Source organism: Chaetodon trifascialis, chromosome 1 (assembly GCF_039877785.1).
Source record: "Chaetodon trifascialis isolate fChaTrf1 chromosome 1, fChaTrf1.hap1, whole genome shotgun sequence".
NCBI classification, from domain to species: Eukaryota; Metazoa; Chordata; class Actinopteri; order Chaetodontiformes; family Chaetodontidae; genus Chaetodon; species Chaetodon trifascialis.
This window is the reverse complement of record NC_092056.1, coordinates 16,178,366-16,201,228: the sequence shown is the minus strand read 5'-3', so window position 1 is coordinate 16,201,228 and position 22,863 is coordinate 16,178,366. Positions and strand designations below refer to the sequence as shown.

The 22,863-nt window shown below is 41.9% G+C and overlaps 3 protein-coding genes across 5 annotated transcripts; 1 reads left to right on the top strand and 2 right to left on the bottom strand.

Moving 5' to 3' along the window:
- Positions 1-9: 9 nt before the first annotated feature.
- Positions 10-3,839, top strand: LOC139329291 (lysosomal protective protein). Its single transcript, XM_070959504.1, has 11 exons — positions 10-300; positions 580-691; positions 774-911; positions 990-1,148; positions 1,286-1,377; positions 1,602-1,686; positions 1,778-1,936; positions 2,024-2,169; positions 2,534-2,696; positions 2,789-2,878; positions 2,983-3,839. Exons 1-11 carry the CDS (start codon positions 131-133, stop codon positions 3,064-3,066), a joined length of 1,398 nt encoding a protein of 465 aa, XP_070815605.1. The 5' UTR covers positions 10-130; the 3' UTR covers positions 3,067-3,839.
- On the bottom strand, positions 3,787-12,248 carry slc38a7 (solute carrier family 38 member 7). 3 transcript variants are annotated; one of them, XM_070959533.1, is made up of 13 exons: positions 12,166-12,248; positions 11,386-11,479; positions 10,386-10,865; positions 10,055-10,108; positions 9,164-9,308; positions 8,419-8,563; positions 8,210-8,308; positions 7,734-7,791; positions 7,504-7,618; positions 7,164-7,311; positions 6,583-6,782; positions 6,434-6,485; positions 3,787-5,631 (listed from the first exon to the last, which is right to left on the bottom strand). In XM_070959533.1, the coding sequence occupies exons 3-13, from the start codon at positions 10,638-10,640 to the stop codon at positions 5,529-5,531; spliced, it is 1,374 nt and encodes a 457-aa protein (XP_070815634.1). In that variant the 5' UTR covers positions 10,641-10,865; positions 11,386-11,479; positions 12,166-12,248; the 3' UTR covers positions 3,787-5,528. The 3 variants fall into 3 exon arrangements, with proteins under 3 accessions (XP_070815634.1, XP_070815626.1, XP_070815617.1); XM_070959525.1 differs by having other exon boundaries at positions 11,369-11,479; positions 12,166-12,241; XM_070959516.1 differs by having other exon boundaries at positions 11,369-11,473; positions 12,166-12,231.
- A 533-nt stretch (positions 12,249-12,781) lies between these two features.
- LOC139331681 (aspartate aminotransferase, mitochondrial-like) lies at positions 12,782-22,374 on the bottom strand. Its single transcript, XM_070963300.1, has 10 exons — positions 22,194-22,374; positions 17,415-17,571; positions 16,723-16,851; positions 16,582-16,641; positions 16,335-16,496; positions 15,652-15,756; positions 15,278-15,428; positions 14,720-14,885; positions 14,395-14,545; positions 12,782-14,098 (listed from the first exon to the last, which is right to left on the bottom strand). The coding sequence occupies exons 1-10, from the start codon at positions 22,274-22,276 to the stop codon at positions 13,976-13,978; spliced, it is 1,287 nt and encodes a 428-aa protein (XP_070819401.1). The 5' UTR covers positions 22,277-22,374; the 3' UTR covers positions 12,782-13,975.
- Positions 22,375-22,863: the final 489 nt, after the last annotated feature.

The following is a 22,863-nucleotide window of genomic DNA, read 5'->3' as shown; positions in this document are numbered from 1 at the left end:
ACCCACAGCAGTAGTCATATGACAACGACTTCTTCACGCAGAGCTTCCGTAGAGGACCTCGGAGAGACTTTCTACAACAATAAAGACTCCCTCTTTCTCTGAAACTGGAAGAAGTGAGTTTCGCTCAGTGATGTTCGCCGCTGGTTTCTGGTTGCGTTTGTTGGCCGTGTTTCCGCTCGGCTGCCTGGCTTATTACGACCCTGATGAGGTGTTTCAGCTGCCAGGGATGACGTTCAGGCGTACATATCGGCAGTGGTCGGGATACCTGAAGGCACGTCCGGGAACGTTTCTCCATTATTGGTAAGAAACAGTAACCGACTGGTGTCCTGCATTTTTGAGGAAAACGTTCGCCCGCAGAGTTTAAACCCGACCTCCACATAGACAATGCCGCGATCTGCATCAGGGGTCTGTCACCTAGTTTTTAAGAAGTTTTATTTTGAAATTATAATAGAAGATCACTGCTGTATTAGGTAGCATAAGTAATTTTGACTAAGTCTAAAGTTTGTTCTGTTTGATTTTGTAATGTGGTGTGCAGCGGGTGTAGAGGGATGTGTGATCTTCCAGCATGTTCTCCTGCAGGTTTGTGACTTCTCAGAGGGACCCAGTCAAAGACCCTCTGGTGCTGTGGCTGAACGGAGGCCCAGGCTGCAGCTCGCTGGATGGATTCCTGTCAGAGAACGGCCCATTTCACGTGAGCATGCTGACTCTGAGAATAACTGTACCTGAGCGCCGAATAAAAGTCACTCTGAATAGGCATCGAGTTTCCTTTTCAGGTAAACGATAATGGGGCCACACTGGATGACAACCCTTTCAGCTGGAACAAGATTGCCAATGTGCTGTATATAGAGTCTCCAGCAGGAGTGGGATATTCCTACTCTGATGACAGAAACTATGCCACCGATGATAACCAGGTGAGTTCAGTGACTGAACTCCTGTTAACGGTTAAAAAAGCAGAAACAGCATTTCCATTTCTCGTGTTTCTCTCTTAGGTTGCGGAAGATAATTACAGAGCCTTGCAGAGTTTCTTCACCATGTTCCCAGAGTTCAGTCAAAACGAGTTCTACATCTTTGGGGAAAGTTATGGTGGAATTTATGTGCCGACCCTCAGCCTGCGTGTCGCTACTGGAACAGCCAAAATCAACTTCAAGGTGAGATGCTTCATGCAGCAAGCCTCAGTGTCAGCAGCACCACCAGAATGCAGTTTTATGATTGAAGTGATTATTTTGCCCTTCAGGGTGCTTTTGCGAAACTAAAAATATTACCTTTGATTACATGTTTGTTTCAGGGCTTTGCAGTGGGAAATGGTCTCAGCAGCTTTGCGCTCAATGACCAAACTTTGATCTACTTTGGTTACTATCACGGCCTCTTTGGAGAAGAGTAAGTGGTTGTTGTCGAGGAAGCCAATGTTGCCACATGCTTGTGTGTGTTCCCCTGGTTCATTCAGCAGTGACGCACACAACATGCATAACCTCCAGGTTGATTTCGCTGCTGTTTTGCTTTGATATGCAGATATTTAAAGTCCTGTGAAGCCCAGAACTTCTACTTTACTTGCATGCAGTTGATGCAGTGATTGTCATCTTGAAGCTATGTTTTATGTGCAGTTTGTGGCGTGATCTCAACTCAAATTGCTGTGACAAGGAGAGCTGTAACTTCTACAACTCCACTTCAGAGACCTGCAAGACGCTGGTATGTTGCGCTGTCTTCAGAAGTCAGCTGGGCCTTTCTGATGCTTACAGATGACTCATTCAAATTTTACTTTGTCCTCGTCTCCCTTCAGGTGAATGTGGCCTTTAATATTGTGTATAATAGTGGACTTAATGAGTATGCCCTGTACTTGGATTGTGAGGGTGACAGAAGATACCACAGAGGCTACGAGAGGGCCATGAGTCACCTGTTCAAGAACTACAGGAAACACCCACACACCCACAAGATGAGTGTGAGTCCCTCTGTGAACAACTGCTGCTTCCTCATGTCCATCATGTTATTGCCTTGTAGTGTTAATGATCTAAATATTTCCATGAAGTTTTCAGATAAAGCGCGTTCTCCACCGTCTCTGGGTGAAGTCCCTCCCTGCATCAACAGCACAGCTCAGAGGAACTGGCTGAACAGAGGCAACGTGAGGAAAGCTCTACACATTCCAGACACACTGCCAGCATGGGACCTGTGCAAGTATGTGACAGCAAAATGATCAGTGTCAGTCTAATCAAAGCTACCTTTAGCTTTACTGTGTTTTGCTGCACATGTCAATCAATCCAATAATTACTGAGACATTTCACTCAAACCAAAAAAAATCTCAGCCTCATTGTGTCACTAGAGGAAAAGTCAGGAGTCAGAGGGATTCGTCCTCTGGGGACTGTGAACATTAGTTCTTCTTTAGACCAAACCGATGGAGTGACTGGCAGACCGGCACTGCCTTCCCTCGAGTCTGCAGCTAGCATGACTAAACCGTTTGCCCCTCTTGTCTGGGTGCAGTTGGGCAGGAGGCAGGAACACGCTGATCATGATGTCAAACGTCCCTTTGCTGTTCTTGTAGTGATGCCGTTGGAGAGCAATACACCACCTTATACCCAACGATGAAGGACGTGTACCTGAAGCTGCTGTCTCTGGGCCTGCGGGCGCTGGTCTACAACGGAGACACCGACATGGCCTGCAACTTCCTGGGAGACCAGTGGTTTGTGGAAGACCTCGGCCTGGAGGTAGGAACTTTCATTTTAGAAAAAAAAAACTGTATAAGGGTTGTTTGTCCCACAACTGGATACACCTCTTACATATAAATAACTGTTCTCAGGCGACCACGAAGTACCACACCTGGATTCACGACAACCAGGTTGCTGGTTTCTGCCAGCAGTTTGGAAACATCACTTTCCTGACAGTCAAGGTAACCATCAGTCTGTTTCAGTATCTGCCAATGAAGCATAGTTGTCCTGTTCCACTTGGCTCATATTGTTGCCTTATTGTGAAATGCTGCTGTCTGTGTTTTAGGGTGCAGGTCACATGGTTCCACAGTGGGCTCCAGGTCCAGCTTTTGGCATGTTCCAGTCTTTCCTAAAAAATGACTCCTACTAGTCAAAATGTCGTGTACCTGCACTCTTCACTTGTTAGATGATACATGTTTCTCAGGGAGGATGATCTTGGAGGGAAAAGCACCGTGAGGGCGTTTATAATGTGTACTCTCCATCAGGTAGCTGCAGTGGAAGTGTTTGGAGAGGCACACATTACTCGCTGTGTTCGCTTTGCTCTGCATCACATTTGATTTAAATGAATCAGTTTAACTTCCAATATTTGGACACTTAACAAATGTGAATTAAAGAATCAGATCTATTATTTGGTTACCAGCCAGCTTCAATTCTTGCTAATTTTGGGGGTTTGTGCCTTCAGTCTGGATTTCAGTTAGTGAAAAGCATCTGCTCAGTTCTGCTTAGCCTAAAAAACTCCATTGTGGCCTTCTCGTCTAATATAAGATTGTCCTGAAACTGGGCAAATACATATGTAAAAGGCTACGAGCCAGTTTACTACTCACCCAAAACAGAAGTGAAAGACCCGCTAACACATCAGAGGTTTGGCCTCACTGGTTCATTTCTTATCCAATGTGATGAATAAAAAGTCAAAACAGAGATTGTCCCTTTCCACACACTTTAACTGCACTTTACATGATCAAATGAAGTCATTTGCTGTGGCACTGATTTCAAGCTGACTCAGCGTTTTTCAATAACATTTCAGCAAAAGGTGTTGAAGACACGAGGTGATTGTTGTGAACTTAAATGACACAAATGCACAAAACGTCTTGATCAAAACTGCAACTTCACTTGCGTTTGTCTCTTTATTAAACAACTGCCAGTAACATACGGACTGTCAGATTTATTCACATGCCTTGATTGTAGTTCACTTATTGGTATAATCACCGGTAGTTAAGTATTTCCATTAAAAGTTACCAAGTCAACTTTCTGTGTGAGACACCAAGGACACATGATTGCTAATTAACAAATGCCCTTTTTTTTGGGGGGGGGGGGGGTGAACATCTTTAGCCTGAAAACACAGACCAGACAAGCTTGTCTGCAGCACCAAAAGGTTAAAAAAATACATTTAACACAAATGATACAACAACAAAACATAAAAAGTCATTGTGTTCCAACAATCATTACAAGAACCTGTAAATAAAAGCAGCCTGACGCTGGTCACAGACGGCATTACTGTTTTCACTGCAGCGTCCCTTTTACATTCTGTCCCTCATGTCCACAAGTAAAACTGTATATTTCTGGGCTGCATAAATCCTGGAAAGGCAGTCAAGCCTTGAACAATGGATCATATCACATTTAACGTACCCAACATTTTTGGCTGTGATACAGTCTGATAAAATAAATATAAAACTTTTGATTAAATGCACTGAGTTTAGTCTTGATAACCATGTCACTGTAAAGCTTCCAGCTGCATTTGCAGTTTGGTTGAAAAACCAATTTCATGAAATGAAATTAAGGTAGGTTACATCCATTGTTTTAATACATTCACAAAGACAGTCTCATCTTCACATCTGTGAGGAACGAGCACTCATGAAAAGGCTTTCCCTGTCCTGAACGCGCTGCTCATGCTGGACTCCCTGCAGATCTGTGCAGTGTTTGCAGGCACACTGCCGTGGTCGTCAGCCTGTCCGGCTGTTAACAGTTAACAGAAGTTACTAACCTTTTTAAAGGCCTGTAGGCTTATATGGACATAGCTTAATATGATTTAACCTCAACCCAATTATAAAAATCATAACTATCTTCATAAAATATGTAAGAAACAAAACTAAAAAATAAATGATTTGCTAAATGTATTTAAAAATGTAATAGGATTTGTTTGGCTTGCCAAAACAGTTGAAAACCTCACTTTTTCAACTTGTTTAGAAGAACTAACTGGAAATTAATAAAACAAGATTTGACCTGCCTCGCCCTGCACCCAACACGTCACTCATTAATGATGCAAACCCATCAATCAACTCAATTTGTGGACGAAGTATCAGCAGCACCAACTTAAAGTCTGGACCTGAATTAGACCTGGAAACCACACACACATGATTTCCATTATTTTCAATAAGAAAAGGTTCCTTTCACATGCAAGTTAAAATACACAAATTGGTACAATTTCATTATAAAAATCAATTTGATTGTAAGACCTTCCTATTCAACGTCCGTCAGCTCGTGTAAACAGGACAGGAATGTGCTAACCTGTCGAAAACGGTTTTCACTGCAAGTTAAAATCATCATAAAAACATTAAACATGCAAATTCAACTTCACATAAAACAAAAGGCAAAGTGTCTGAAGTCACTTGGCTTTGTGGTGTTTCTGACGACGACCTGACCAAGCAAAGAGCAACTCAACATGGAGCAGGGATGTGACATACTGGAGAGGTCTTGATTTTTTTTAAATGAGTGTCATGAGACGCCCCTCCTGTCGTGCAGGATAGCAGCAAAGGACCAAGCGCCCCCCCCCACACACACACACACACTCAGTCTTCAAAGAGGACAGCGCTGTTTCTGATAAAAATGTTCCTTTTAGCTGACGACGTCTTGATAGATGGAGTTGGTTGTTGTGAGACCGAAGATGAAAGCTCCGATCGTAACCATGATGACACCGAAGACCACCAATCCGTGCCAGCTGTAACAAAGAGTCCAACAGTAAAGAAAATTCTTATCAAGGAAACACGTTCACCCAAATCTGTGTTAAACATTTCTTATCGCTGACGATGAATCAGATGTGTGCAATGTGAGAGGGGCACTGAAGAATAACACCCAACTCTGCAGATTTAAGAGTTTAAGTTTCCTTCGGGGCTGCAGTTATCGATTACTCTGCAAATTCTTTTATCAATCATTCAAAACATGACAATACTCATTTTCATATAACAGAAGAGTCCACAGTCCTCACATTGGAGAAGCTATAGACTGGGACTGGTTTTGCCTAAGAAATTAAAACAATTCTCTAGTCAGTTAAATGGCTTATCAGTCCAGTGCTAATCTCTTTTAGCTCACTGTTTTGGTTTCCTGCCGACTGTCTAAAAGCCGACTGATAACAGCTCCATTTCCCGGCACACTAAATTTCCCTGGCATGGGATCAATAAAGTCCTATCTATCTATCCATCCATCCATCCTGTGGTGGCTTGTTTTGAGGTTTTTTTCTGCACCCTGGTGGACAAAGTGTGATAATGCATCTTTGAGTTATGCTTCATTAATCCCTGTGAGGTGATTCATCCTCTGTGTTTGACCCATCCTGACTAAACCATAGTAAAGGGCAGCTACAACGCAGGACGGACCAACTCCAGTTAAAGACCCTCACAAGCACAAGGACAGCATGCAAAGTAGCATCTGGTCGGGTTAGATCCAAGGACACTGTTGCTGTGCCACACACTGTCAGATGTTTTCCATTTCTAAGTTGACATATCTAAGAGTAAGCAGCATCTCACCTCGCAGATCGGTTGTCTGTCTCTGACAGCTTGACTTGCATCAGACACAAACCTGTTGAGTTAAAGAGACATTGGACAGACATTACAGTGAGATGTTTGCTTTGCACAACAATCTAAAACCTTGCTAACAATGATGAGGGAAGTGTCACCTGGGAATACAAAGATAAAGCAAGCTGCCAATCCTCCGATCAGCGAGATCACCCGACCAATATCTGGGATGAAGAGGGCGAGGACGAGGGTGACAACAAACCACACCAGCGTCTGCAGGATCCTCCTCCTCTGCTCACGACGGACACACACCTCCACCTGCTCGCCTTGGAAACGCAGCCAAAGTCCTTCTATAACTGCCCTGGAAGGACATATGATTACACCAGAGTGCAGTGAGGAAATGCTGCATTAACTGCATCGTAAAACACAGAAAACTGTATTACACCCTAGAAACGCACAGTGTCCAAAACTTACACTCAGGGCTACTAATTGACCCAATACCAGTGCTCCTCTTGTCCCTTTGTTTATTTAAAACCTCCCATTGTATGCAGCCGACCTGGAGCGATCTTGTATGTGCAGGCTGTAAATACCCACCACTACACTACATGCAGAAATATTCATACATCAACAATCCTTTTAGGCTTGCGCGATTTAAAAGTCTTCATTACAATCTTAACGAGAGTGGATGATAAACAGTAGGGTGAACAGGGAGACCAGAAACGTGGAGATCACCGTATCTTACCTGCCACAGAAGTGTAAAATGGGGTAGGAGGTAATGACACAGATGACAATAAAAGCTCTTGCGATGGCCACAGCAATATCATCAAGAGGGTACGACATCAACACGTCCTGACTGACGTTGGAGCCGAACGTCAGGAAGCCACAGACACCTGATCAGACACAACAAGTACTGAAGGACTCACTGCCAGTCGTGAGCCATCTGACTTGTAACAGCACTATGCAACAGGGGACTTCTGCTATAATTTGAATGTATCACGAGTCAATAAATAAAGGACTCATCGACAGGTTATTAGGTAAATTATTGAGTATACACTGAGGGAGGAGTGCACATGTTGGTTTACCTGTTCCTGTGTAAACGAAGAGACAGATAATCATGCTAAGAGTGACCACAATTCCCCAAGGTTTGATCTCTCTTCGGCTCATGCTGTCGAACACTGGCACACAGCTGACATGGCACTGTGGAGAGAGACATCAGGAGGAAGAAGGTCAGCTAGAAATAATTCATCAATATTAAACCGTTGAAAAGAAAGGCAGATTTTATGGTCTCAAATGATACCAAATGAAGGTATACCTGGAAACCAAAGCATATGGTGGGCATTGCATTGAAAACTGCAGTCCAGGAAGAAGAACTGTAACAAACACAACGATTTAGCAACTCAAGCAAGGCATGACGACGAGGATGCTGAATGAGCAGATGGACAACGCTACAACCCCGATTCCAAAAAAGTTGGGCGTAAACCTTCCATAAAAACAGAAAGCAAACGAACAGGTTCTTTGAGAGCTTTCCACTACTCTCCCAGTCTTCTGTTGCTCCCGTCCCAACATGTTTGAAAATCAATGAAGCTAATGAGGCAAAACATTAAATATACTGTCTTTGTACTGTTTCCAATTGGGTGTCAGAAAGGATTAATTAATTATTTATGTTACACATGGCATCCCAACTTTTTCAAATCAAGGTTGTAAAATGATTTGTAAAAAGTTTTGAAAAAGCTGTTAGCTGCATAAACTAAATGGCAGCATTCATGAAGTGTGTGCAGCAGAGCTCACCTGGTGGGAACATAGCCTGGAACCACCTCTTTATCTGGCCAGATGTACTTTACAATGACCACGATGGTAACATACCAGGTTCCCATCACACTCAGTGCGCTGCAATGAAAAACAGCAATTCAGAAATAATCAACATGCAAGGTAAATGTTTTTTGTGTTTTTTTTTTTATGTAATTCTTGGTGATAAAATATGAATGAGTTGTTTGTACCTGGCATACTTCTGAAAGCCAATCTCTTTGGGGATAGAGAGAGGAAGAATAACCAGGACTGCAGTAACAATGATGGTAAATTTGCGATCAGTGTACCAGTGGTCCCTGATTGTACCATCTGTTTCACGAGCCACTGCACCTATCACTGCAAAGAAAGAGGAAAAGGAGGAATTACCAAAAAAGAAGAACAGACGAACAGACAGACAGACAGACTGGATTACAGCCGAGAGTGACACTGTGGGAACTATCTGTAAACTGGCATACACATGCAAGAGATTTAGCAAAGTAGATAATTAAAGTCACAACCATCCCATTCATTCATTTAAAAAAAAAAAAAAAAAGACCAAAAGAGGTGGAAGGTCACAATCTATTTCCAGGAAAGGGCAGGAGTAGGATTTCCACACAGTCAGCGTCTCAGTACATGGAAGCGTGAGAGCCGGTCACATGAGGGACACATCTACCAGAGCGAAAAAGCTGAGTGGTGTCGTCCTTGATGCTCTTTGCCCTCATCAATGATGGCACAGCCTTGTTTTTAAAAGGTTATCAACACTACTGCAAGATGTCTCCCTTTGCTCAGACACACAGATTGCTAAAATGTAGGACAATAATGACAAAGTCCACCTGAATGTTGGTGACAAAACATTAAGAAGTGGCATTTTCACCATTGCCTAACCAATCTGATGAAATGCAGACAGAAACAGGGTGACTGGTAGGTGATGCACTGCATCACTGTGAGTATACTTACAGCGATCCAGCTGGTCTCCAATGACAATAAAGAAAGCGATACAAGTCCCAAAGGTGTAAACCGCTATGGCTACTTCACATATGACTCCTGTGACCTTCCCACATGTGGCTCGAACAACCTCCTGATAGGTGCTTTCGTTACTGACCTGAAGAAACCAGACAGGAAATTAAAAAGTGGCCACTGACTCAGCAGAAACAGGTATTGGAATAGTCCTTTTTGCCATTTACAGAATATTGCATGTCTGAAAAAAGAGATGAATGAATTTCACATTATAATAGTGAAGAAAACAAATCACTGTCAAGTTTCTATGAGCATCTTGAGATGAATGATACATTAAGATACAGGATGGCACTTGCTGAGCTGACAATATGCTGTGGCATTTATACAACACTAAGTCATTAACAAGAAACAAAATACTACTAAGAAACCAGTCACCAGCAACACTAAAACACCACCAGCATCAAACATAATTCTGACATCATGTCTTTAAAGTTAGGATATGTCAGATCCAGGAAGAGTCCTCTGATCATCAGCATGTGTCCACCTCAACTTCAATCTGTTCTCCATTGCTGACAATTTTAAAAAACAAACACAATTTCAATTGAAAATGGCTGATTTTTGTATTTCAAAGCTGAAGTCTGAGCCATCAGGAAGTGAAAGTCTGAGCCATCAGGAAAACCAGAGAGCCAAGATGTCACATGAGGCTGCTCCAATTATTTCACCACTACATGAAAGAAAACTAGTCAGATTCAAAAGTCTGCAGAACAGAGGAGGAAAAAACAGGAAGCTAGAGAAGTGGAAAAGTGAGAGATGGAAATGACAATTACATTACATTCCTGAAATAAGGACTTTCAGGAAGTCAGGATCGGACACTCCTGAAGTTGCACAAACCTGGCAGCAGTAGCCCAGGATCACCAGTCCACTGATGATGAAGATCAGCATGAACTGAAACAAAGAAATAGGAAGCATCACACTATAGTTCCTGATAATATTGTCTATAGGCAGTTTGTGGTGGTTACAAGGAACCAGCTTTTATTAATGCCAAAAATCATTCTGAGTATATGTTGGTGGACATAGTGAGCAATGTTAAGACATCCATTTGGCCTCTAGTGTGTCTGATTAGCATTTGTCAGCCTTTTTTGCATTTTACGCACTAAATAAAGGATGGAGCTGTTGACAGGGCGTATACACAGTATTATGTGCCTCACTGGGATCTCCTCACCATCTGAAGCATCACTCCTGCAGTTACTCCTCCCGCCATATTGAAGGCTGCAGGGAAATTGAGTAGACCTGCTCCCAGTGCTGCGTTCACAACGATGAAGACCGCTCCCACAGACGACACGCCCCCGCTCCTCCTCCTGTCCGTCTCAAGATGCCGGTCAGAATCCACACTGGGGCTCTGCAAGAGCCACGCCCTTTCTCCAGAGTCATTGCTCCCAACTCTGCCCCAGTCCTCAACATCAGTGTTAATAGCCATAAGTCAACAGACAGTAGCTGAGCCTGCCAAGCCTTACACACCCCAGAAATTAGTCTCCAACGTGATCCAAGAGAAGATGAAATCTCAATGACAGGACAGGGAATCGCGCAGTAGCAGTTATTATTTGGTGTCCAGTGTCTGAAGTTCCAGGACGGTCAGGAAGCCGCTGATGTTTCTCAAAGTTATCATCAGTGTATCAGTGTGACAGTGGATCCTTTCATTAATCTGTAATGAAATGTTGTTTACAGTCAGTCATACTTACATTGGTAAATTAAAAACTCAGCATGCACAGAGCTGAAATCACACCAACATACAATGTAAATGAATGGAAAGTAATTCTTTGTCTCGGTGTTTGGATCACTGTGAACAAACGTCGAGCACAGGAGGCTGTTTTTAGTGCAGAACTGTATTCTTGGAAGGCATGTTAGTTCCCAAGCAATTAACTTTAATAGATATTATGTAGAAAGTCGAGGCAGGTCTTTCTGTCATTTTTCATGTTCAAGCCCATTTTTTTGTCCATTGTGCATCATTAGGCTGTTTTGGGCTGACATGTGACCTGCATACTACTGGCCCATGCAGTCTTTGTGAGTACATTAAAAGGTTTTCTGTGGACCTTCTGACCACTTGTGGTTCCTTAGGACAAAATTTGGGTGAGCTGGCTCCTTTATTGTTTCCTCCATTCTACTGACAAACATACAAAGTAGTACACAGCCAGGAGCACGGCTGACCTGAAGCAGTACTTTACCAATTTCACTGTGTGTGGACCTTCATTGGAGCAAAACCATGGCAGCCTTTGAAGCAACTTTACAGTCTGACCGATGCACAGCAGAGACCTGCAACTGAGACATACAGCCTCAAGTCAAGCGGCTAAAAAAATATTTTCCCATCAATACAGACTGCCATTAACATTTCATGTTTGTTAGACATAAAACAGACGAAGAGGGTCAAGGGTGTCGACACTTCTCCTATGCCGCTGTATTGGCATGTCCTTTAAAAATAACATGGAATATCACAACGGGCTCGTGAATAAACATGAATTTCAAAACCACCATTTCAGCCTACATAAAATGTATATCGGTGAATCTCTCATTAAATTAGTGATCTTAAACAATGTCGACCTGTAGAAGCAAATCAAACCTTACAAGGAAGAAGTGGAGGTGCTGAAGATGTCCAGCTCAGCTCTTTCATTTACTGCTAGCTTATGTCACACAGACACACCTTCAGCTGCCTACACGGAATACTCGTTAAACACCACACGTTTTAATGTGATTAGATTATTGCTTCCTTCTCTTTTCATTCACGTAACAATAACTTCTGTCAACGCAGTCAACCCCATTGTTACTCTGCGTCCTACAATAGCTAGCTAGCCAACGTTACATCTAGCTAAACACAATATAACAAGTCAGCTACTTCTTCACCAAACGGACCACATATTCAAACATTTCTACATCCTTTCTATTCACTGTAATATCGTTGCCGTTTACTGATGTGTAGAAGACAAAATGTTGATAATTAGGAACAGTACCTTCGATGTTAAACAGACCCCACCGGAGGTAATGACTGAGCGGTCTGTTTTGGCAGCCTGCACAAAGCAGAGGAGCATGTGACATTTCGTCACGTGACTGAAATTCTACGTCCGCTTGTTGTTTGGCGTTCTGGGTATTGTAGTTCTCTGTATTTATACGGCTCTTCCTCAGTTTAGTACGGGCAGATCCGTATTTATTATGTGAATGTGTGCTTGAAAATAAAATATTAGGTCTCATATGAGGCTTTAGTATCGAATACAATTAATTCAGTATTGATAAACAACCCAATGCTACGCTTAAACAGGAGTAATGCTGCTTTATTATCAGTGCATTGTGGGTTAAGGTCAGATTACCAACAGAGAAAAGGGCTGTAAAACTGAACTAGGGCCCCAGACTGACTTTGCTGTCTACAAGATTGTGGTGATTTGACTGATTACAAACTCACCTGGGATGTACACTACTGAAGCAGAAGATTTACCAACACCATATGGTTTTGAAATCAGCTGTGCATTATTACTTTATCTTTCAGTAGTTTAGGGTTAAAGTTTGGGGTCCACAGCTCAGTACTGCCCTGAGGACTATCAGGTAAAAAAAACACACACAAATTAGAACAGATTATTACTCTATAACCATTTAATGTTTGTTCAATAAGGTACATGACCACTGATCCATTACTTTATGATAGAATGCAAAACATGGAGGCGACATGCCAGTTTCAGAAGTATGAGCGGAGAGGGGACAAACCCCACATTTCTAAATGCTATTCGTGTCTCACTGTCTCAGTGACAAACAGAATGCATACACCGAACCATCATATCTGAGTGAATGAGTAGCATGTGCATATTTCTTCATGAACTGTCCAGTGTTCACCCCAATGACATCCCCCACTTATCTTCATTAACAGAAATTTGTATGAAATACAAAGATTCCATTATGAAAAGAAAGTAAGAAAAGGACTGTTCGATTTGGGGCTATGGTACAATATGAAGAACAATCCTCTACTGTGGAATTCATTCAATGTTTTGATCACCTCTCTGTAGACTTTAACTGTTTTTGGCTTATGTGTTTGTTTGTGTCTGGGGTTAAAAGGGACTGAGAAACTGCTGCCCTGCAACCAAACTCAAAAAAAAGAAAAAAAAAGTACTGAATACAAGGGAGCTTGATAGGTAAATTCCAAACAGAGATAACGAGGAGATTACTGAATGACTGATTAGTTCAGATGGACAATTACAGCTTTGCCTGACAGTGAATTGATGAACTGATTGAGAAATAAAAAGGGTGGCAGCCTATTCTTGAAACTCAAATGATGCTTTACAGCTTATAAAGTGCTAGAAGTTCACCAATAAGATTAAGAGAAAAAAAAACAAACACATTTTCTACAACCTTTCACATAGCAACAGAGACCTCATCTTGAACATTACCCCGATGTTGGTTCCTTGATGTTTTATAATGAAGAGTCCACAGCAGATAAACAGCACTTTTAGGACACTAATAACACAGCCAGCCATTGATGCCACATAATAAATAAGCCAAGAGGATCTGTCAGTAGTGGGAGCAAACATGTCTTTTACAATTTGGCAGGGGAGCAAGTTCAGTGAGATGATAAAAAAAGGTAACCAGAAACTAATCCATTTAACAGCAGCACTCGTTCCAGGTTGAAGTCATGATGATATCCAATCGAGAAAATGGCTAAGTAAATATTGAGCTCTTTTCTAAAAAGTGGAATGGAGGAGACGGAGAATTAGTGACGCATAAACTCCTCTTTAACACTGCTGCTTTGATTTCATAGCTCTCCCAGCAGGATCCACTCTACTTGGTGACCGCATGGATGGCGCTTGCCAGGTAGCCCACGTTCCCAGAGGACACGCCTGCCATGGAAATTCTGCCATCCTTGGTCATGTACACTGAAAACTCCTTAGTCAGGCGCTCAACCTGCAGGAAACGTAAACGAACACACACAGCTCAGAATCCACATGTCAGACTTGAGAAAAAACACAACAGAAAAGAAGCAAATCCTTACATTTAAGAAGCTAGAACCACAAAATTTTGCTTGAAAAATTACTGTAACGATCAACCAATTATCAAAATAGTTGGCAATTTTTTTTTTTAATCCACTGATTACTAATCAAATAATCACTGCAGTTCTAATCACGACCATGTTTATCTACATACTCTACATGTTTTTCATTCTCTACTGTCGGCGATCAAAGGCTTAAGTGTGCGTGTACCTGTTCGGGTTTGAGGCCTGTGAAGCAGAACATCCCGATCTGGTCGATGACATGCTGCCAGTTGTGGGTTGAGCCCTCCTTTTTCAAACCAGCCACCAGCTGTTCCCTCATCTTAATGATGCGGTTAGCCATAGTGTGGACCTCCTCCAGCCTGGGATGAATAACACCAGGGTCAAACAGATCAAGAAACTGATTTTGGAATATATCTTCAACAGTCTGGTTCATATGGAAGATGGGGACTTGAATCTGAAGTTCCTTTACAAAAGTCCACATATACATTGGGTTCATGTAATATGTGTGTACGTATGCATTTATAGGCACATACCAAAGTGAGTACAGATCTGGTGAGTTGAGAATAGTTGCTGCAATTCTGGCACCATTCATTGGTGGGTTGGAGTAAATGGGCCTGATGAGGATCTTAAGTTGAGACTCCACCCTCTTTGCCTCATCTGCATCCTTACACACCACTGTGAAGCCTCCCACACGCTCACCTGTGAATAACAACATGCAAATTGATGTTAAAGTGATTCACAGCAAGTCCAACCTCATGTCTGTGAAACAGGAAAACTGTTAATCTGCTAAAAATCTGAAACACTTTTATTATTTTCCTCACTAAGATTTAGATGAATGAGATGTCACTGTGGATGTGTCGTAAGAAGAGTACTAGAGATCACTGTGTTCACATGATGAAACACTTGGTGAAGGAACAAACCACTATTCCTTTAAGGCAAGTTACTAGATGACTGCTTTAGGGCGTATTTAACACCACATAGAGTAAGTATCTGTGCTGAACAGCTTAATCTTAGCACAGATACATTATTAATTTTTCTCGCATTATAGCAGAATTATTTTCAGTGCTTTGAAAATCTGAATTTAGACTGACCATAGAGACCCATGTTCTTGGCAAAGGACTGGGACAGCACAATGTTGTGGCCCTGTTCAATGAAGTGGCGCACAGCCCAAGCATCGCGGTTGATGTCTCCACTCGCAAAGCCCTGATAGGCCATATCAAAGAACACGAGCAAGTTCCTCTTCTATAGAGGTGAAACAGACAGGGGGAGGACACAGGAGAGAGACACAGACAGAGACAAACAGTTGATAATGTTTCACATGATAACAGCGAGATAAAGTTCAGGCCTTATCAATTGTGGCTTTTGAACTGTCATAGACCTTCTTAATTGGAGATAACAGAAAATGCGTGCTGAGATGTTATCAAAACCTACCTGCAAAAATGCCAAGACAATGATGCATGCTCACCTTCACAATGTCAGAAATCTCCTTCCACTGCTCAGGCCTGGGGTCCACACCAGTGGGGTTGTGGGCACAAGCATGCAACATGATGACACTCTGCTCTGGGATTTTCTGTGACATAAAAAAACACAAATACCACATTTTGTAAAACTATAATACCATGTATAGTACAGGCTCTTTTGGTTGACAGCGTTCTCACTGGCTGCCAGAAATATAACTGATTACATTAACCCTAACCCAAACTCATTATTCTAACAGTATTCTTCTGCATGTGGGTGCCAAAATATGATAAACTGATAAACCAAGTTGCTCCATAATATCTTGGTTATAAACCAAAATGGGATCAAAAACACAAAGTTCTTCATAGTGGCTGTTACACAAATACACAAGTAAAAATACACACCACAGACTGGGTGGTGCTGTTAAAAACCCTTACGGCCCAAGCTTAACGAATTCTAGTTAAACTGCAAACCACAATTCTACAAAAAACATAACAAAATACTCTGTCGTTATGTTTTGAGTGAAAACACAAAGAAAAGAAAAGATGAAAAGATGCCAAATTGGACATTTTCAGCAAATATTTTCACTCAGGATCATGCTGTCACTGACACTCTGGGGCTGATTATTGGAAGATTTGAACAGTTTCTATGCCTCGCGCCTTCTGGCCAAGTGGGTCATTAATGTCTTACAGAGATGTCATCGAGAGCTCCTTTAAAGTCAAAGCCACAGGTGGAGGGGTCGTAGTATCTGTACGCTTTGATCTGCATGCCAGCATCTTTGAAGATGGGTGTGTGGTTTCCCCAGGATGGTTTGGGCAAGTACACATCACGTGGACCTCCGTGGAATCGAGACTGAGACAAAGGAAAGACCTGGTGAGATAACAAGCCTGACCCACATGCTTGTTTGTGCCGTGTGACCATTAGAAGAGGACCTCACCAAGAAGTTGGCTCCAATGCGCAGAGATCCAGTTCCTGAGATGGTTTGGACGGTGATGTTCTGTTGGAAGAGGAGAACTGTACTGACTGGAAATGAACCGATTTGAAGTTATTTTGGAGTAGTTAGCCCCACCCAACTTACCCTTCCACTCTTCAAGACCTCATTATCAGCACCAAATGCAAGTTGGGCGCAGGACTTTGTAAACTCCCCCAAACCACCAATGGCAAGGTACTCCTTGTCCAGCTGTTTGGCTGCAATAATAGCCTCTGCCTAAAGGAGAGCGTGAAAATCAAAAGGTATAAAACACAACAACTGCAATCATTTCCTTGACTGGTATTCCCCTGCTTTGTATGCACATAAAACATCTACCCTTTACGTAACATTTTGCAAGACACAAATCAAATGCACACAAACTTTCTCATGGTGATAAAGCAGACATTCTTCTAATTATTAACACGTGTTTCACCCTGAAATGCTGATGCTCCACAGAGCAACAGAAGCTGAGCTCAGGATGACAAAACAAGAACGCACCAATGAGAAAGACCCTGGCTAGCAACAACCTTCAAAGCGTTCAACCACCCCGTGAAAATGTAACCATCCAACCCGTCCAACCCCTGACCCGTCCATTTTCCAAAATACTTGCTTAAAAGGTCACAGTCGAAATAAAAAGTGAAATATTCTCTTTGAGTTCATGCACATATGAAATTAAGACTCAATTATATGACTGCTTTCCTCCCTAACTTCTGAAATGCATGGTGGAATATCACTGTGTGCACGTGTGTGACATGAGAGCAGTACAGCAGATTCAAGGGAGGGCTTGATGACAGTTATACCTTGCGAACACAGCTGAGCACAAAGGGCTTGCCCTGGTCGTCCCTGTAGGCTCCCACTCCCAGGTTCATCTTCTTGGGGTTGGAGTCCCGCTTGAAGGCCTCGCTCACCCCCAAGATGGGATCGGGGGGGCCCATCTGCACTGCACCCCACCATGAGCTGCAAAGACAAGAAAATCAGGTCAGTGGATGGGAAGGCAAACACTGAGGGAGTGCAGACTGATTTGGGTTCATCTGTAAGTGTCGTGCACTGTTAACTGTTAACAGTTATTTCAAAATATTCCCTCTGCTTCTGAGGGACCTCACGTCCTTACAAGGTCATGAAATGTGCTCTTTAAGTTTATGTCTTTGTTATGATCTTATGTGGCACTCTTTGCAGACTGCTCAGCGCCAACCTGCATCATGCTGTTGGCATGCTGCAAACCAACCAAAACAAGAGTGCACAGATAAGCACCAAGGTCAATACAGACAGACAGGAAGCATCACCCAATTCACTGTTTCACATGCCAGTCGGGAATCCAATGCCCCTCATCCCCATCTTCACTGCATTCTCCAGTGACCCAACATCCTCTTCCCTACCTCCACACCAATCAAGGAGTTAGGAGTTAGAGCTGCCACACTGAAGCTCAGTCAGATCAGTGAACTATGAAACAACAATAACCACAGACATCATCACTCAGGTGTCTATCAGAAATGAGACAGACCCCATGCCGGTGATCTGAAACAGTCTGCGCATGGTAAAACATTTGGTAGCAGTCACAGACCATCTGGTACCTGTCTAAATAATCTTAAATTTGTCAGTGTTCAGCCACAATCGGTCTCCCCTCCTGTCACAGAATCCCTACAGCTGCACTGAGCTCTTTTCAATGACAGATCATTTACTGACAAATCTTTTCTGGTTAATGATCTGATAAGTGAAGGCCTTGTATTTTATGTTTTTAGTTGAGACTTTGTGAAACAGTACTACTGGTGTGGCAACACCGACAGAGGCTTGTCCTCCCAATTCTAATTTTTATTAGTCAGTAAGTCAGAACAGGAATGGAGGAGGGACTGCAGCCATTGTTTCTGCACAGTTTCTGCGTACTCACACTGACTTGGGTGAATTGAACATCATTTGAATATCTTGCTCTTGAACTCAAAGCAGAATTATCAGTGCTCATCATTAACCACCAAGATATTTATCTGTGTTTATGCAGGAATTCTCAGAGCTGATCACACTTGGTATCACTAGATATGAAAATTAATCCCGAATTCATATCAACAAAAAGAATGACTCCAAAGCCACAGAGTTTAAGAATTTACAGGACAGCTTTGAAATTACACAACATGTAAACGAAGCCATTCATCAGCATGGTAACATGCTGGCCTTGGTGATAAACAACAGGGTTAAACTTTGACATATATATTATGTATATGAATGAGCTATTTCTTACCATCACTGCCAACTGAATCTTAATAACTGATGCCAACCCAATCTTATCAGTGAGATATATCATTTGAGTCACCCAGCTGGCACTGCTCTTTAAATGACCTGGTTGAACATTTCAATAATACCATGGCATCTGCTTTAAATACTATTGTTCCACTAAAAGTTAAAAACAGGTTGGTTGACAGAATCACCCAGTGGTTAAGCAATATCAGAGTTGATGAGATTAAGAGAATCTGTCGAGCATCTGAAAGAAAACTGGACTTACATTTTACTGTAATGTATTAAAAGAAGTCATGACTGTCTATAACAAAGCAATATGCCTGTTTTCCAAGATTATTACAGAGATTTCTAGGAACTCTGGGAATTATTCTCCATTGACCAGCTGCTCAGTTCTGCCCCCACTCATCCACAAGTCTTGTCCTGAAGATTATAAATACATCTCTAAAACAGGCATCTTACTAGACGCGTTTAAAACAGCTGCTGTAAAACCATTACTACAGAAACCCAACCTAGATGGTAATGCACTGACAAACTACAGGACATCATCCAACTTTCAATTCTTCAGTAAGATACTGGAAAAGACAGTTTCAGTGCAAATTAAGGCCTTTCTCAAAGAAAATAATAGGTGCTTCAGAGGTATTGATTGATAGAGTGTGCACTGTAATAAAGTGTAATACTTTCTGAGTTACCTCAAATTGCTGACTGCCATTGTATTGAATGAATGAGAGAGTTTGGAGACCTTTGGTGATTCTATTTTTTATTATTGTAATCAAGTGGGTTTTATTCATCATTCTTTTTTCTTATATTAATTTTCCATGCCTGTTTTTTATGTTCATTCTGTTTTTGTTTTTTTTTTTATGTGAAGTGCTTGGTGCATGTAATTTCTTTGTTGAACAGCACTTTGAGCTCTAATTCTTGTATGAAAGGTGCTATACAAATAAAGTTTCTTATTAACATTGCTATTATTAGAATGTGATGGCCAAATCACATTGTACTGTAACACACTGTGGACCTCATGGTCGAGATTAACTCCTCATGTGACCTGAGGATACCACACTGACGTAGAGACGCATGAAAGACACAAGTTTCATGAAACAAACATTATAATCCATTGAAAAGGTCCAGAGTCCAAAAACAAGAGTTAATCTGGGTCTAAAACACTCTACTTGTACCCATTCCCACCATCATAAACACCCAATGTGGCACTCCATAGTGAAAGAAATATGAATGTCATCCAAGAAACACTCATTATGAACAAACATGCTAATTTTCATGACTGTTTTTGTCACTTTTATTTGTGCTTTTGGCAATATTTGCAATCCTTCTTAAAACTTTTATTCACCTGATATATCGCTTATTCATTTCTTTTTTGATTTAACCTCTTAGCCTTATTCATATTTTTTCTAGTGAAAATATTCCTGACTGATTAATCATTACTTTATTTAAGGACCCAGTGTAATACCTCCTCAACCTTGTCTTTACACAGTCTTGAAAACCACATGCTGCTGACATGAATACAAATACATTCTTTCACACATCTGCATTATAAATTAGGGCTGTTGCTTGTTTTGACCTTTACTGCGCTGCAGCTTGATATTGTCTCAGGTTTCTCCTACATTGTAAACCCTCCAAACTTTGCAGCTAAATTTAGGACTGAACACTTCGTAAAGGGCAAGGGTCTTCAGTCCCCCACCAATAATTTTAAAAAAGATTACACCACTTAATTAAATAGTGACTACAGTCCACTGACAAACATGTTTATTGCATTAAAATCAAGTGTTATGAACTGAATGAGGAAAAAATGGCATGTGCTTAGTCCAGCCTTTCAATTGTTTAAATACGATGGGGTGATTGATCCTGAAGCTCTGACACTATGAGCTGCAGATGACCCAATCAAAGCAACACTTTACAATGCAATGTCATAAAATATAACAGCTGTTATTGTGCAAAGTACAAACAGATGAGGTAATTATTTTCTCTGTAGCCTTAGCTTACTATATATTATTGCACAATTGTCCATCACAGCAGCTGCTACAAATCTTACATACAGTAAGGGGCATTTGGGTTCAGGTGGTCTTCTTCTGGCTGCAGTGTACAGAACCTTTGAACACCTGAACTTCAGCATTTATATAAACACACTGACGAACAAGTTATCAGTGATCAATAGACCAAAGGCCTTTTTGGCAAGTTAGAGGACAGAGTGCTGGCCTTAAAAGTGTTTGCCTTCCCCACCAATCTTGATACTTGAATCTCACTTTCAATAGAAACGCCTGCTTGCAGATGGTTGAAGACCATGTTGTCATTTATTTATTCTTTGAAACCAGATCAATCAGCTTGAACATGAGACAATGTAAAACACACCCACACAGACGGAAATATGATAGCACCGGCTAGCAAAACGAAACCCAGCTGCGGCTGCGGAGACAGACCCAGAGGCTGAACAAAGTTACAGAGACACGTAGAAAACGCCCAGTGAAAGCGTCCACGGTTACAGAGGCTTCCTATGAAATGTTTAAAGCCAATAAATGCGTAGCAGCAGGTCTAAACGAATTTGCCCTCCAAGCAGATCCCGAAAGGACACCCGTGTCTTCTCAGCTTCACCACTGGAAATTAGCCAATCAGCGACCAAAGGCAGAACACGATAGCCAATCAGGTCACACGACTTCACCAAGTACGACAAGTCGCTTAGCTCAAACTGTGTGTGTGGGATTTGACAGCGGAAACCATCGCGATCGTGTAAATCCTTCAGAAAAACCTTTTAAAACCAAACCAAGGCAAAATCGCAGCCACCCTATATGCCACATTATGACATACAAGTTATTTATAACGAACTAAAGCTAGCTGGGCTGTTATTTTCACCCACACACCAGCGATTGCTCCATCGGAACTTGTGCTGCCGACACAGCAACGTGACTTCCATCAGTAGCGCTCTTCACCGATAGCAACACCAAGTTACCCTCTGGGGTCAACTTTGTGTAAATCGTGCAAATGTGAGGTTATCGAACCATAAACCTGCAGTCCGTAACATTATGCACATTACCGTTAGCTAGCTGCGCTCTCACCATAGGAGCTAAGTTAACCTCACACACCATACAGGGGCCTATTAAAGCCATTTGACCCCTGTCTATGTTTAGCTAGCCAGCTAGTATGGCTAAAAAATCAGCACAGAGACGTTTCAGCATTCATTAAATGGCAGATAACAACTGTTGACGTTAACCTTAAAATAACAGCTAGTCTGCTGGTCAAGATAGCTAAAAAAAAAAAAAAAAATGTATGTCACACCGCAATTTTACCAAGGCAACTGTATTTTAATGTCTCTGTCTGTTAGTTTTGCGCGTGTTATTGCTATTTACCTGTTGCGGGTGGACAGTACTCCCAGGGACGGGCTTATATTCCCCAGACAGTAAATCAACTTGTTTGACTTGAGCAGGGCCATCGTTGTGCTGTGCCTGGCAGTAAAGCGTTGTAGGATGTGGACGGATGTGAAGGGCAGGCACGAGTAACGACCGTGAAGCTACGCACCGAGTACGCGCTGACGTCAGAGCAGCGAACGCTCGGTACAGTAGAGCATCGGTGAAACAGGAAGCAGACCAGAGATCATTATGTGACTGATCATCCTTAGGCAAGTGTGGTGTGGAGAGGAAAGTCACACACACACACACACACACACACACACACACACACACACACACATCCAGTACAGCCTTGTTATTCTAAATTAACTAAAATCAATCCATATTTTATCTTCTTCAAAATAAAGGCCTCTGTGTTTCAGGTTACTGACTTCACTGGGCAGTCCGCATCAGCATTTAAACACCACTTAGATCATTTACTTAAGCAAAAGTATCAGTAACACAATGTAGAAATACTCTGTTACAATTAAAAAACATGCATTCAAATTTTTACTTAAGTAAAAGTACATGGGTATTGGCATGGAAACATAGCTAAGGTACCAAAAGTAAACATACTCATTGTGCAGAAGGGCCATTTCAGAAAAATATGTACTATTTTATTTGTTTCTAG